The following is a 16055-nucleotide window of genomic DNA, read 5'->3' on the forward strand; positions in this document are numbered from 1 at the left end:
TTAAAAGCCATTATCAAATTAGTTGGCTCCCTTTTCTGTTTCCATCCTGGTCGGCTTGAGGTGAACAAGGCCTCCAATTATATGCTGTCACCAAATAACTGCACTGATGCCTCCGGAAGCCATGAGCCGGAAGAAGCCTTCCACTGACTCTCCAACTTTTCCTTTGATTCTTTGAGTTACTGTGAATTGTTCTAGCAAGTTGTTTTCACACCTGGTCAGTCTGTTCTCTTTGGCTACAGAAGTTTGTAGTGGAAGCCATTAAGAACAGCTTTGTATAAGAATGTCAACAATTATTTGGTTAAATGAAATACTCTTATTTGTGGGAAGTTGATTTAAATGATAATTTTATTTGACATTGTTATTTGCCTAGGTTTCAGACTCAAACACAAATTGTTTCAAACCAGTAAATACATCAACTTAAAAAAAAAAGAAAAAGAAAAAGAAAACTAATCCTTAACCCTGATTTCAACCACTTACAAAGAAGGCTTGCAATATCTAAATGGTAGCATATTTCTGCTTAAGACAATGGACATTAAAAATCATTTTCTAAACTGGAAACAAAGCTCACCTCTAATCTATTTCATAATCATCATCGTCATCATCCATGCTGAATCTAATGCTGCTGGAAGAATCTTCCGGTTTTGGTTTCTTCTTGGTCTCTTTGTTTTTCTCATTCTGCTGTAAGTGGTGCTCGCATTGCCTCAGGATCTTCTTGGAGGACATCCAGCTCTCTCCCTGTCGCTCTGCTGGGGCTGCACACTGTCCCCCTTTCACGTCCGTGCCCTTGGCCTTCAGGACTTCCCTCGCTCGTAGGAGACTGCAAGTGCAGTTCCAGGGGTTTCCATCCAGGTAGAGATGCCTGAGCCTAGGCAGCCCCTCCAGTGCCTTGAGGTCTAAAGCAGAGATCTTGTTGTTCCTTAGGTTGAGGACCTGCAGCTGTTTGAGGTCTCTGAGCTCCCTTTCAGCCATGTCCTGGATGGCGTTGCCCTTGAGGTCCAGCCTGGCCAGGGTCTTAGGGAGCCTACAAAGTTAAAAAACAGCATGAATGGGAAGGCTACAACCATAAGCCATCATTCAAAGCCTCCTACACAACACTCAGAGGCTGCTTCTCTATAGAGCCCCTTCTCTTCTCAAGGTAGAAAACAAGCTGTATGCTTGATATATGAAATCACAAAATGATTTGGTTTTAAGCTTTAAAATGTTCCCTTCCAAGAGGTATACAAAAAAATGTTGACGAACCATCAGTTGGTCCTATTTTAGAAACAATGTAGTGATATGTAACAAATTTAAATAATGTCATAACTCCAGCTAGGAAATAATATGAAAAATGAATACTCTTTTGCAAGTGTTTGTAGCGTGTTGAATTATAAACACAAAAAGCAATACAACACTCATATCTAATATTTTAGAAATTATAAAACAATGAGCTATTATATGATTATAAAATATTATCAAAAAATTTAAAATTCTAATTCTATAAAAAAAAAGCTTCCATGACTCAAAATCTAGAAGCTACCTAGACAAACATGCACACAGATGTAAATTTATGATGAGATAATGAGTAGTTAAGGAGATTACTGAATAGTTAAGGGGACACTTGAGTAGTTAAGGGAACATTTGAGTAGCTAAGAGGATGATTGAGTAGTTAAGAGTGTTGATTGAGTAGTTAAGGAAACAGTTGAGTAGTTAAAGGGATGATTGACTAGTTAAGGGGACAGTTGAGTAGTTAAGGGGATATTTGAGTAGTTAAGGGGAAGACTGAGTAGTTAAGGGGATGACTGAGTAGTTCAGGGGACAGGTGAGTAGTTAAGGGAATATTTGAGTAGTTAAAGGGAAGACTGAGTAGTTAAGGGGATGACTGAGTAGTTAAGAGGACAGTTGAATAGTTAAAGGGACAGGTGGAGGAGTTCAGGAGACAGTTAAGTAGTTAATAGGATGATTGAGTAGTTTAGGGGTTAGTTGAGAAGTTAAGGGGACAGATGAGTAGTTAAGGGGACAGGTGGGTAGTTAAGGGGTTGACTGAGTAGTTAAGGGGATGATTGAGTAGTTAAGAGAATAGTTGAGTAGTTAAGGGGACAGGTGAGTAGTTAGGGAAACAGTCGAAGTTCATTGTGCACAAAGGGAAGGATATTTGCAAAAGGAAACTGTGGAATGTAAGTGGTGAGGAGAGAGGAAGAGAAAGAAGAAAATAGAAGGAGGAAGGAAGAGTTAAAGAGAGGGGAAAGGGTGAGGAGGAATGGGGCAGAAGGAAAGAGGACAAATCAAATTTAAAAAGCAGATGCTTAGCTGAAAACAGAGGTTAAGACCAAGGCTGATGATGGACTCACCCACTCATACGGACATAGATGGATTCGCAGAGCCTGCTTAAGCCCTTAGGTTATAGATCTGAGAAGAATATGAGGCTTCCTAATAAGTAATTACATTATACAGTCATTTTTTCTATATAAGTATGACTTTGATACTTTTTAAAACAAAAATATCTTACCAAATATTCCTCATTGATGTTTCCTCATGTCCATGCTGGTGGCTACCCAGGCCCAGTCAGCCAGTTTTGCATACTTAGAAATCAAGACATACTTTTTACAGTGTGTTCATATTGTGCTTGTCAGTGTAGATATTAATGTGTGTATTGTTCCATCAGCAGAACTCATTCCCTATGGATTGGTTTGCAGGCTAGGAGTTCTAACCACTGAAGCTTCTGTCTCTAACCTCTAGTTTTATTTTCTGACTGACAATTCTGCATGAGCAGCTGATGAGCTGATGTGTCCCAGAGCCTGGCAAATACTTCTGGTATCTACAGTAAATAGCAGGGCTCACTCACCTCAGAGGGATGGACAGCAGCCGATTCTGCTCCAGGGCCAGGTTGGACAGCTGAGAACATCTCTGTAGGGCCCCAGCCTCGAACACGCTGACAACATTGTTGTCTAGAAACAGATGTTTCAGGTCTCGGAGGTCCTGGAATTCTGGTGCTGTCACCCTCTGAATGAAGTTACTGCTACAATCAAGCCTCTGTAACCTTGATGGTAGCCTGGGAGGCAAAGCTTGAAGCCGGTTCTGGGACACCTCCAGAGTCGTTAAATTGGTCAGCAGCTGTGCCCCATCGATGGAAGACAGGAAGTTCTCTGACAAGTAAAGATGGGACAGGTTCTCCAAGTGTCTCATATCTCGAAACCTAACCACTTTGAGCTGATTTCTCTCCATCTTTAAAGATAGCAAGGATTTGGGTAGATTTATAGGAATTTTAGTCAGAAAGTTACCACTGAAACTGAGGAACTGCAAATTCTGTAGAGAAGTGAAGACATTCCCTGGAATAAGGTGGAGTTGGTTGTTCTCCATGCTCATGTACTTGAGATGCGGAAGGCTCAGAGGTCCAACCACAGACTCTATGTTGTTACCATCCACCATCAAACTTCGCAAACTAATAAGTGAGGAGAGCATGCTGGGAGACAGGGATGAGATCAAGTTGTTTTTAAGTTCAAGGACTTTTAAGTTCTTCAGTCCTTCAAAATCTGATCCACGTAGAGCACATATTGAATTATCATTTAATTTTAACACCTCCAGGTTGGCTGGGAGAGCACTGGGGACTCGTCTCAATTTATTTTTCCAAAGTTCTAGGGTCTTTAATGTACTCAGAGTTTTGAAGGTGTCATTTTCAATAGACTCTGTTCCACTGGCCAGCAGAATAAAATCTTCCAGAGCCAACAGCCCAGTGAAGTTAGATAGCTACAAAATAACAACAACAACAAGAGATGAGATGATGACAAAGAGGATCAAGTGAACAAGAGAGAAATAAATTAAGATTCTGTAAAACACACATACACACACACACACATTATCATTACTATACTAAGGATATTTCAGACGTCCCTTCAGATTCTTTTTAAAGTTACCTTTTGGAATAATATTTTAAAATCGATTCTAGATAATTTTTAAGTTTCTTTGGTAATTCCATACACGTTTATAATGTACTCAGTTCATCACCACCTCTATTTCCCCCCTCCCCAACTCTCCAAGGATTCCCCTTCACATCTGCCTCCCAATTTAGGACTTGAGAAGCCTGACTCATGCAGTGTCCATCAGTGTAGGACATTAACACTACTCTTTCACACACCACTGGCAGATATATATTTGTCAACTCTTACCACATTTTTTTTTCTGTCCTAGAAAATTCTTGTCTAGGCAGAAGAGCTTACAAATTGCACAATGCTCCATACCCTAGAGTGCTCTTCTGTTGCGTTAAAGTAGCCAGAAATTAAACAATCTACAAATGTCTCACCATACTGTGAAAAGGTTTTAACCCTAAGATCTAAGATTGCAAGAGGAAAAGCACAAAAGTGAAAACTTGAATGTCATAGATTCTTCAGGCATCGGGATATTACTCGAGACATTTTCAGTTATGCCAGAATTTGGAAAATAAGCCCAGCTATTTTCTATCCCCAATTTACCTTGTACTAATGGGGAAGATTCCCAAAGAGACAAATGCATATGTGTGTCCTCACACTACACACTGGCCCTGAGGTATGTATTGCTGCTGATATTTAGTACTTTCTCAATGATTCATCAGCTACATCAATTAATCCTAATCCTCACAGCATGATTTTTGTTGTATTTGGTCAGCATTTGCAACTACCATACACTTCCTCAAATATTCCCAGGAGCCTCCTAACAACACTTCAAGTTTGCGATTGCCAATATTGGTATCAAGGTGAGAAAACTGGGAAGTAGAAAGTGAAGGTTCACCGAGGTCTATGGCTTCCAAAGCCTGCCCTTCCTCGGCTACACCTTTCTTTCTTTCTTTCTTTCTTTCTTTCTTTGTTTCTTCCTTTCTTTCTTTCTTTCTTTTTTTTTCCATGACTGGCCTATAAGCAATTTATTTTAAAAAGAACTCAAGACCTGGACACATAACCACACCCTTTTAGAAAAAAATGGGTATTATATAGATGCTTTTGTCCAGGTCTCCCATTTCAGTGGTGAATTTCAGTGCCCCCTCCATCAAAAGGGAAGCAGTCCATTTCACTTGTTATGTGACACTCCGAAACGACCTATCCTAGGTATTTATATTTTATACAGAAATAGACACAGACCTTCACTCCTTGACTTGTTAAAGAAGTCAAGATTCCCCAAAAGAAGAACCCAATGTCACTAAAACCTTCACTTATCCAGAATGGCCACAAACCCTGACAACCCTGTAAGACTTGTCTAAGAGATGGTACGGATCCAGACAAGTGATTCATTTTGAGACAAGACAAAACACATTGTCAAAGTTTCTATTTGTCTTCATTTCTACATATGGAATGCAGAGAATGACCCACCTAACAGAGAGATGCTACCTGATCCTCACTGAATCTAGTAGCTAGCCTTTTCCCTTTTACTAAGCATGGAAAATATTTTCTTGTTCTTTTTTTTGCCAGAGTCAGTGTAGATTGGTTTTCATGTCTATTAATTAAAATAGCCACAATTTTCTAAAAATGTACTGCTTAATCTTTTTTTTTTTTTTTTACAAAGAATGATTACTGACTCTTCAGTGTGGAAAGCCAAGGCTTAAGAAATTGAAATTTCCAGGCAGTAGTGGTGCATGTCTTTAATCCCAGCACTAGGGAGGCAGAGGCAGGTAGATCTCTGTGAGACTGAGACCATCTTGGTCAACAGAGTGAGTTCCAGGACAGCCAGGGCTACACAGAGAAAATGGTCTCAAAATAAACAAATGAATAAAATAAAATAATAAAATAAGATTGCGTGCCCCACCATATGTTGCCAGCACAGGTTTCTCATTCAAGCATATATTTCCATGAACCTCATGGCTGTAACATACATTGAAGCAGGGAATGTAGAATTCTACTGATACCTACAGTAAAGAAGATGTCCACTGATCTTGAACACGGGGGATGGGATTGCTGAGCCGACACTGGGAAAACTGAATCTGCCAGACTGGATTTCCCCTGTCCATGACCTCAGCAAGGATGTGCTCACAAAGGTGAAAAGAGGTGAATTTGGCCTAGAGCTAACATACGCATGGTGGACAGCTCATTCAGGTTTCTTAATAAGCCAAAGTAAGTGGTGTGGTGTGTGGCAGGTTTGCTCCCACCGCCTTTCCTGGAGGCTTTGCTTCTGGTTTCTGTCTGGGGCAGGCTGGGGCCCAAACGTCAGAGACCCGCACACAACTCTTCTCAGACTCTTTACAGGTCCAATAGATGTCAAAATGGCCAACCCCAGAAAGAGATGGCTTCTGACCTGTATGAGGCAACAGCAAGTAGTTTCTAATGCAATTGTGACATTCCTCTCCGATTAGGAAAGGAACATTCAGTCTCTATAAACTGTCTTAAAGCTCTGGGAAAATATGGGAAGATAATAGAAATTGTCAGTAATCTTACTATAAAGTTACCCAATAAGAATTAATATAACTTCTCTTACACACACACAGATACACACACAGACACACACACACACACACACACACACACACACACACTAATGTATGTTAGGATAATTTAAATTTACTACTACAATTGTATTCACATTTGACCCTTGCCATAGAAGAGAATCCATCACTTGGGCTTGTAGACGTGTATTGAAAGGCAATAGTAGGGTTAAATTAGCTCTGTTTTGCAGCTGTGGACACAGAGAACTGAACTGAATCTTCACCTCCAAAAACAGGACTGAACTTGGTGCCCTGGCGGTGTCCACATGGTACTTTGGCATCGCATACTTTTCATGTCTTTCATTCTATGCAACCAAGTACTTTAATGTGACTTGAAAGTATATATGAGTTACTGAATAGTGATAGAAAAAGATGAAGAATTAAAAGAGTACAAATGACTGCTTTCTCATACCACATGTAAAAATTAACTGGATATAGATTGTAGACCAAAATGTAAAAGCCAAAAGTTTAAACTCCCAGAGAAACTTATGGACATAAATACTCATGACCTTGATTTAGGTGATCCATCTTAGATATGAGGCTGGAGGCACAGATGAATCACACACACACACACACACACACACACACACACACACACACACACACGAAAGAAACCAGACTCCTTTAAAGATAAAACCTTCTGTGTGTTGAAAGGGTGCTACCAAAATAATAATAAAAATAATCCCATACACTGGGAGAAAACATTTGAAAGTAATATTTCTAATAAGAGACCTGTGTTTGGAATATCTAAAGAATGCTTACAATGTGATAATTAGGATACAAATAACCCTAATTAAAAATAAGCAAAGCACGTGCATTTATGTCTCTCCAAATACAAGTGACCAGCAAGCAAATAGAAAAAGAAAACAAAAAACAAAAAAGTTCAATGTCATTAGCCAGTGGGGAAGCACAAATCAAAACTGCAGTGAGATACTGCCTGAAACCCATTAAGATAGCTACAGGAGAGAGAGGAAAAGAGGGAGAGAGGGAGGGAGAGAAGGAGAGAGAGAGAGGAAGAGAGAGAGAGAGAGACACAGAGACAGAGACCAGAGACAGAGACAGGGACAGAGACAGACAGAAAGAGAGAAACAGAGAGAGAGACAGAGACAGACAGAAAGAGAGAAACAAAGAGAGAGAAACAGAGAGAGAGAGACAGACAGAGAGAGACAGAGAGAATATGTTGATGAGGATATAGAGAATTTGAAAGTGTCAAATTTGCTACGGGAATGCAAAATCATGTATCCACTGTGGAAGATAGGACAACAGCTCTTCAAAATGCTGGTAGCGTCCCCATTTCAAGAAAAAAACATTCTTCCTTTATAGATATCAAAGAAAAGGGAGACAATCTAGGTCCATATAAAAACTCCTGTGCTCACAATAGACAAAATAAAGAAACAATACAACTGTCTAATGACTACAGTGGATAACTACCCATCATATATACATATATGATATATATGATATATCATGTATATGTGATATACATACTACACAGAGTGTGTGTGTGTGTGTGTGTGTGTGAGTGTGTGTGTGTGTAGTAAAATCCGGACAGCCTTTTAAAGGAAGGAAATTCTGACATAGGCTACAATAGGGATGAACCTTGAGGATATTCTGTTAAGTGAAAGAAGTCAATCACAGAAGACTATAAGTATCGGAAGGAAGGCTGAATTCAGTTTGAGGCATGTGGTTTTGAGATCCTTCTTTGTATCTAAGTGAAGAAACCTCATGGCAACTGACTAATCTGAAATATGGGGGGAGTGCTGTATTAAAAATTTGGGTAGAGGAGCCATCATCACTGAGATACACTGAGGTCACTTAAGAACATTGTTTAAGGGCTGGTGAAATGGCCGGTGAGATGGCTCAGCAGGTAAGAACACTGATTGTTCTTCCAAAGGTCCTGAGTTCAAATCCCAGCAACCACATGGTGGCTCCCAACCACACATAATGAGATCTGATGCCCTCTTCTGGTGCATCTGAAGACAGCTACAGTGTACTTATTTATAATAATAAATAAAATCTTTAACAACAAAAAAAAGAACATTGTTTAAGCCGGGCGGTGGTGGTGCATGCCTTTAATCCCAGCACTTGGGAGGCAGAGGCAGGTGAATTTCTGAGTTCGAGGCCAGCCTGGTCTACAGAGTGAGTTCCAGGACAGCCAGGGCTACACAGAGAAACCCTGTCTCAAAAAAACAAACAAAACAAAACAAAAAAAAAGAACATTGTTTAAGACTTACTGAGAAACTTCAAAAGGGATGAAGGGGAGGGAGAACTGTTGAGAAAAATAAATGAAACAAAGAACCAAAGGGGAAAATGGAGAGTTGTGTGTGTGTGTGTGTGTGTGTGTGTGTGTGTGTATCTATAGAGCTGTGTGGCTTCACAGAAAGCCAGTGAACACAAATTTCTGAAAACTGGAAGTGTGCAGCCAGGATTTAGAACTTTAGTTATATGGAATGGGAAGGAGTCAAAGAGCATTGAATTAAACAATAAACAAGAAGTGAAAATTGATACAGGCAGAGGTTAGAAAAATCAAAGGGGTGGTAGGGAGAAAAGGGGCAGAAATATGGGAACTTTGCTACTGTAACAAAGGAAGCAAGTGTGTGGCTTAGAACAAAGAGCTAGAGTGCAGTGTCTCCTGCTCATGTGGGGGGTGGAGAGCAGCAAAGGAGACCTACTAGGAAGAGGTGAGAAGGATCCAGTGTTAGCACCCACTGATCAGGAATGAAGAAAAGAGTTTTGATGTGATCTGTCAGCACAATGGAAAACTAGCCATCTGATGAGAATGAGGTAGCAGAAAGACTAGCAAACCCAAAACTTCACTGGAGTTGTAGAAGACTGAATGAGGGTAGGGGACCTGAGCAGAAAGAAGAAAGGGATGAGCAAGGTGGCTCCAAACCATCCAGTTATGTGACCTCTGCAGCAGCACCCACTTGTCTGGGTACAGGAGAAACAGAGGAGAATTGGCACCACCACCCCCCTTTTAACATTGAGGCTTTTCTGGAAAGGTGTTTAGATAATCAAATGTGGGCTAGAGAGGGAAGGGATGGGGAAAGAGGGGAGACAGGAAATAAACTGAGTACCTGGGAGAACAGGCTTTGTAAACTTAGGGCTCCGCGTCTTCACAAGTTAAAAAGAGAGGCAGCTAAGTGGAGAAGTGGTCACGGTTTTCTGAGTGGAGAAGGTCACAGTGGTAAATGGAGGTAGGAGACATGATTTTCACAGACCTGAGTGATATAATAAGAGGGCTGAGGTAAAGTGGAGCTGAAAAGAGATACATTTTTGAGAACAAGGAGTCATGAGACTGGGACACTTAGACTAGGCATCCACCTAAAGACCAAAGACAGCCAAGAAGATACGGGACTTAGGATGGAGGGGACAAGAATGAGCTAATGGGGAAGGGGCCAAACACGTAGCGTTAAGTGGGGGAAGGGAAAAGAAAGACTGCTATGGGTCAAAAATATGAATCTCAGAGAAGTAGGAATTTTTACAGGCAAATCTGATTTTTAAAAAAAAATCCTTTTATCCTAAAGGCAGAAGCAGAATTTTTAGGCTTTCATCCCGAATCTCAAACATGACATTCAATGGCATAATCCTAAACAGTTAAATTTTAAGAACAAGTCATAAATCCATTAAAGTGCTCCTTTATCAGTGTTTATAATGAAATCATATAAAATTTGGGTTACTAGTAATCAGAAGGTTTACTCAAAGATAGAGTTTTCTTTACATATAGGCGTTAGTTCTGTTAAGTCTAAACTAAAAAAAGTAGAATATAGCTTGTATTCGCTATAGAATATACATGGTATCCACAGTATACAAGTGAAACATGGACAGTTGGAGCTTTTAGTTTCTTCAACAAAACAACCTCTTTCACCAACCTTTCTGATGTGACCTGCCCTTCTAAGAGACAAATGACAGAGTTAAAGTCACAGAAATGGCAATACTACTGTTCAATAAGCCCCAAACAGGTGACAAAGTGACTCATTCAATAGTGGAACTTGACAAGTCATCAATTCACAACGAAGTGGCAGGATAGGATTATTACCCGAGTCTGCAGGCAGCAGAGGTCCCAGAACAAATATTTAAGTGTCTCCCATTTACCCAGCTGTCTTGTTTAAATGCTAAGACCGAACGGGCAAGGTCAGATTGGCTATCTGGTATCAGGTACCCTGAGAGTAGAAGGAGAAAGCAAACAGAGGGGATGATCGTACTTGTTGAGCCTCAATAGGAACAGCATGCCATTTATGTTAAACTAAGACACTCCTGTAAAAAATTCTCAGCCAAATGGAAGTGCATGGGTGCCTCTATTTGGAGGGGAGATCACATAACCTAAACCCTCTCAGAGAAGGGGCTAGCTCTCTAGTTTTCAGAGAGCTAGTGCCTTATCTCGGGGCTTGGACTTCTGAGCCAATAGCAGTGAATACTGAAGGGAAAACAGAACCACCATAGACATTTCTATCTAGAAGAGGACTTATCTATTGCAGCCTTCTCACATCATCCGGGATATTAAAAAATGAGACCCAGAAATCTTCTAGTAGTGTGTCTAAGATGGTGGTATATCTAGCCAGAGGGAACCCTTGTCTCCTGACTCCTTCCCCAAACACCAGGGATCAAAAGTAAATTTTTCTTAATTTGTAAACATCAGAAAAAATCTGTAGTACTGTTTCCCGGGTCCTCTGGATATAGAAGCAAGATAATGGAAGTTGTGATTCAAGGCACATCTCAAGTTCTGAGAACTGCCAATAACTTGACAAATTTAAAACCACATCTCACCATCTAGGTTCTCACAAAGATCAGGCGCCTGATTGGATGTGGATTTGTATGAATGAGTCAGCTCTGGCAGTTCACCTTAATCATCTTATGACACTCCGTTCTCCTACCTATGGGGTAAAATAAAAGCTTTTTTGTTTGGTATGACTTGTTTTCCACGCAGGGCAAGTGTGCTCCTTAAGAAAGAGCTTATTCTTCTTGTGCACTTTTGTCACAGCTTGGTTTTTAAATCGTTGAATTAAAAATTGAAACAAAACCCTGACTTTCAGGGCAGGGTATATGTAGCTTGTTCCCCCCACCTCCCCCAAAAAAGCATATTTGGAGGCATAGGACACCTCACTGGTGCCCATAAACAGGGAGTACAACACCTTAAGTTAGAATTAGCACTTTTCAGTTAGGATGATTCAAGTTAAAAACAAACAAAAACAAACAAACAAACAAACCCACACTCATCCCACACCCTGCCCCAAGAATAAAACTGTAGCAATGTTAATGGAGAATGACGTGATTACCTGAAGGCGCTGGATTCGGCTGTGGCTAATGTAGAGTCTCTTGGTGGTGGAAGGAATGCCTGATGGAACTTCCATGAGCCTGTAGCATTGAACAGACTGCATAGAATCACAGCTGCATTGTCCTGGACAGTTTGCCTTGAGGCCCTGAGTAAGAGAGAGCCCAAATAGAAAAGCCCAAAGTGGGTGCATTGTCCAACACAGAGGTTTGCAGATAGCAAGCAACCATTTAGGTGACACCTTACTTTTTATACCACAGAGTCTGATAACAGAATCTTTCAAATGTGTACTCTGTCCTTGTGAGAAGACTGGGGGGGGGTAAGGGGGACCTCTGTTTGCTCCATTTGTCTGGGTTAGCAATCATTACAAAGAGGAAGGGCGTAAACATTGATAAGCTGCCTTAATATCTCTACGTGAACAAAACCCTGTGTTATTTATGGCTTGCAAGTCTAAACTGCAAACACTTCTACTATCTGTGGTTGCCTCAGTTTTGTTAAATGTGACACTAAGGAATTAGTGGAAAAAGACAAAGAGCTGTTTTATAGTGGGCCATAAAACCTTTGCATTTTCTGTGACCCTATATTAAAACCATTTTTTTTCAGGACCTAAGCAAGCAGGTGTTTTCTTCTCTAATTAATTATTAAGGGGAAACAGGCAGGTTCGATATTTGTGACTTTCGGTGACATTTTATTGCTAGACGAAACAGTGGGTTGCAATGAGAAATATTTAGGACCACAGATAAGGAGCTTGGTTTGTCTATCGCTTAATTCACCCAAATATTTGGGAAAATATCTTTCTCATTCAAAAATATTGTCTATTGGAAACGAAACACTTAGTGACTCTATTTAACTTCTCACAACAATGGTACAAAGAAAGGCTCTTTATTTTCTTCACAGAGATTTGCTGGTGGTGAGATCTTGTAAAGATGTGGGTGTACAGGATCATTTTATCCAGGATGGTTGTCTGTCCTGGCTTTGTGTCCTGCACAGGGTATCGGTGCTCGGGCCTCTGGAAGTGTTTAACAGAGAACTGAGCTCTGCTATGCTGCCAAGCCTCTGTAAGAGCTCCGAAGTGAGCCTTTGCTGTAGACAAGCTCCTCTAGCAACCCTCAGCACATGTGACACCATTGCCATTTGAAACCAGTTTCATTGACTTAGTAACCAACTGATTTGGCTTCCAGGGTGCTGGTACTATGTGTCTTCCTGGTTAGTTTTTCTATTGGCTAGGTTTTAGTTTATCAGAGACAAAGAATGAGAAAATATTTTTCATCAATATTATGCCTTTAAATACCGTATTGCTTTTGTCTAATAATAGTTACTTTTTTAAGTTTTTCAAAAAGAAAAAAAAATTTTTTAAAGATTTATTTATTATTTGTCAGTACACTGTAGCTGTCTTCAGATACCCCACAAGAGGGCGTCAGATCTCATTATAGATGGTTGTGAGCCACCATGTGGTTGCTGGGATTTAAACTCACGACCTTCCGAAGAGCAGTCGGCACTCTTAACCCCTGAGCCATCTCTCCAGCCCTCAAAAAGAAAATTTTAAAGGGCAATCAAGGTGGCTCTTTGGGTTATGGCAGTTGCCTACAACCCTGATGATTTGAGTTCAGTACCTGAGACCCATAGGTGAGAAATGATTTTCAAAAGCTGTCCTCTGACCTCCAAGTGCCCTCCCTTTACCCCTCTTTCCTTCCCCTCTCCCCTCCCCTCCTCCTTTCTCCTTCTCCTTCTTCCTCTCTCTCTCTCTCTTAGCAAAATGTAATAAAACTTTAAGAAAGAAAGATAGGAAGGAGGCAGGGAAGTCAGAAGTCAGCTTTATTCATATCACAAAGTTAAACATTCTTTTTCTAGCCCCTTTCTATGCTTTAGGCTTTGGAAAGACAAGAGAAATAAATGCTCACTGCACATCGTATCTGCACGTGGGTGTTGTAAACAGATGACTTTAAGTTACTTTCATGTTCTGTGGTATCTAATCTGGAGGTTGAAGGCTTCTTTCAGTACTTATTGTGCTGTGACCTGGTATGTAGAGCGCCACAATCTCAATTTGGGAGACTGAGGCAGGAGGATTGTGAGTTTCTGGGCAAGTCTATTCTAGATAGGAAGACTCTGTCACAAAGAAAAAAGAAATAATTGCAGGAAGCCCCCTACTGCTCAGCTCCTTTCTACTGACATCTGAAGCTTCTGCGTGCTGACCAAGGGCTAGCCATATACGGCTCAGGCTTCCAGTAGTTGAACTTGAGTGCCTAAGACCAAGAATAAGTCATGAGGTTCATTCCGAGCACTTCTGGGGCTTTTTCCAGGTTTCCTGTGGGGCGGGGGAGAGGAAATGCCGATAAAGGAATATGATGTGTTTCTCAAGCATGGAAACACAATGATTTACCCAACGGCTCTACTCAATATACAGACCGAAATCCAGGTTTGATCTTTTCAGCACAGCAAACAGCAGTCTCAAGGAACTCGTCGCCTCTGGGTTTGAAATGGGCTTAGACTAGGTTTTGGTTCAGCTTCTCAAACCAGGTTCCTTCCTGACTTAACCTTTACTCTGCTCCACAGAAAGTATTTTTATTTTAAGACTGGGTTGTTCCAAGTCACCCAGTGGCCTGAGCAGTGAGAGTTACAGACCAGTGCTCAGTAGCTAGCCCTCAAGCCCAGCCAGTGCCTCAGCCCTCCAGTTTTCACGGATAGGCCCAGCAGCCACCTACCTAGCTTCAGATCAGTCTTCCATCTCGGGATGAGTCACAGCAAACTCAGGAGCTGCCACAAGACCCTACACCCTGGCCTTTCTCTTTGACCACCGCCTTTTCGGCAATCCCTTCCCTTTTCCTTCTCATTTGCATCAGGTATGACTTTTCATGAGGGCTTACAGGAGATGGTGCTGTGTGCACAGAACGTCCCAAGCCATCACTCACCACACCGCTGCAGCTAAGGGAGCTCTTTTGCTGCATGAAATGGCTGCGTTCACACTGCAGAGGAGAATCTATGTACAAAAGACGCCTCTGTGAGGGGTTGCTGGTCCATCTTGGGACCTGTCACTCCTAGAAGACGTGTGACCTGGAATGTTGCTCCAGTAAGGTTAATGAAGGGCCTAGGAATGAAGGTACCAGCGTTAGGAATGGCTCCAGTGGCTGGCAGTAAATTTCAGTAAAGCTCACTGAAATTTGTTCCTAGAAGAGGTGAGCCTGACATTGGCAGAGTTCTCATTGGCAACAATGGTTTGAGCTTCCAGCAGCAGCAGCAGCAGCAGCAGCAGCAGCAGCAGCAGCAGCAGCAGCAGCAGCAGCAGCAGCTTCTCCCAAGGTCCTATTCAGATTTCTGATGTAGGTATCACCACTTCTCCTTTATAGATGTGACTGCTCTGTGTGGAAATCAAGGTAGGTGCCACCTACGCGGGTTTCTGCTGCAAGGAATTCCTGCTCCCTTGTTTGCAGGATTTCAAGGGCTCCAGGCACGGTGTGAAAGTTTTCCTTAAGTTATGACCAGAATCAAGAGCAATAGCATTTGGGGTCTTCCTGGGACAGCCTGCAAAGTAAAACATTTCTGATTGTCATGAATCTCCAGTGGAAGGGACAGTGTTACTGGCTTCTAGTGGGAATTAGGCAAAGATGCTCCTGCTACACACCCTATAGGGACAGATGTCACCCATGGGAAGAACTTTTTACAGTCCAGAATGTCAGTATTGCCATTGTTCAAAATAAAAAAAAGGAAAACTACAGGAAACACAAACGAATATTGACTTTTACTGATTTATTGAAAATCAAGGATCAAAAATAATTGGCCCGTGCTCTGAAATTATATGTTTGGAGCCATTATCACAAAAGGTACTATGAAGAACTCTAGAAATTGCTTCTTGTTTTTTTTTCTTTTGTCTTTCAAGACGGGGTTTAGAAATTGCTTTTAAATGAGGATTCCTGATGTGGTAAATGGAGGACTTAACTCTTGTATCTGACGTTTTGATGAATTTTAATTAGTGTCACAGGATGTCCGCGTGAGAAGAAAGCTTAGAGATAGTATTCTCAATAACCTCTTCCCTACTATCCATAGAAAACTTAGGTCCAGAAAAAAAACTGACTTACTAAATCAGGCCTGATCTGGCTCATAGTCTGACCATAAACTGGCTAGCTAAGCAGTTAACAGGGAGCTTTTCAAAAATAAAAACATGTAGACTTCTTAGGTTAAATGCGTACATAATTCTTTCAAAATTGTTTATTCTGAAACATGTTGAATGGAGGTGTTAAAGTAAAACAGGAAAAGTACACTTCATTTTTATTTATTTATTTATTTTTGTCTTGTTTTGTCCTATAAAATGAAGCTGGCTGGGAATAGTGGCACACACTTTCAGTTCAAGCACTTAAGAAGAGGCTGATG

At 41.0% G+C, this 16055-nt stretch overlaps 1 protein-coding gene across 1 annotated transcript; it reads right to left on the reverse strand.

The window, feature by feature from the left end:
- Positions 1-334: 334 nt before the first annotated feature.
- LOC116075086 (nephrocan) lies at positions 335-11909 on the reverse strand. The gene is made up of 3 exons (XM_031348058.1): positions 11695-11909; positions 2822-3723; positions 335-1021 (listed from the first exon to the last, which is right to left on the reverse strand). The coding sequence occupies exons 1-3, from the start codon at positions 11881-11883 to the stop codon at positions 571-573; spliced, it is 1542 nt and encodes a 513-aa protein (XP_031203918.1). The 5' UTR covers positions 11884-11909; the 3' UTR covers positions 335-570.
- Positions 11910-16055: the final 4146 nt, after the last annotated feature.

This window comes from Mastomys coucha, unplaced genomic scaffold (assembly GCF_008632895.1).
Source record: "Mastomys coucha isolate ucsf_1 unplaced genomic scaffold, UCSF_Mcou_1 pScaffold3, whole genome shotgun sequence".
Taxonomy (NCBI): Eukaryota; Metazoa; Chordata; class Mammalia; order Rodentia; family Muridae; genus Mastomys; species Mastomys coucha.

What these genes read in the sequence shown, in the direction of transcription:
- LOC116075086 (XM_031348058.1), bottom strand. Translation starts at nt 11,883, where the DNA reads ATGCACCCACTTTGGGCTTTTCTATTTGGGCTCTCTCTTACTCAGGGC. An exon ending in GCCGAATCCAGCGCCTTCAG is followed by an intron (nt 3,724 to 11,694) that starts GTAATCACGTCA and finishes GTTATTTTGTAG; the next exon opens with CTATCTAACTTCACTGGGCT. An exon ending in CTGCTGTCCATCCCTCTGAG is followed by an intron (nt 1,022 to 2,821) that starts GTGAGTGAGCCC and finishes TTAACTTTGTAG; the next exon opens with GCTCCCTAAGACCCTGGCCA.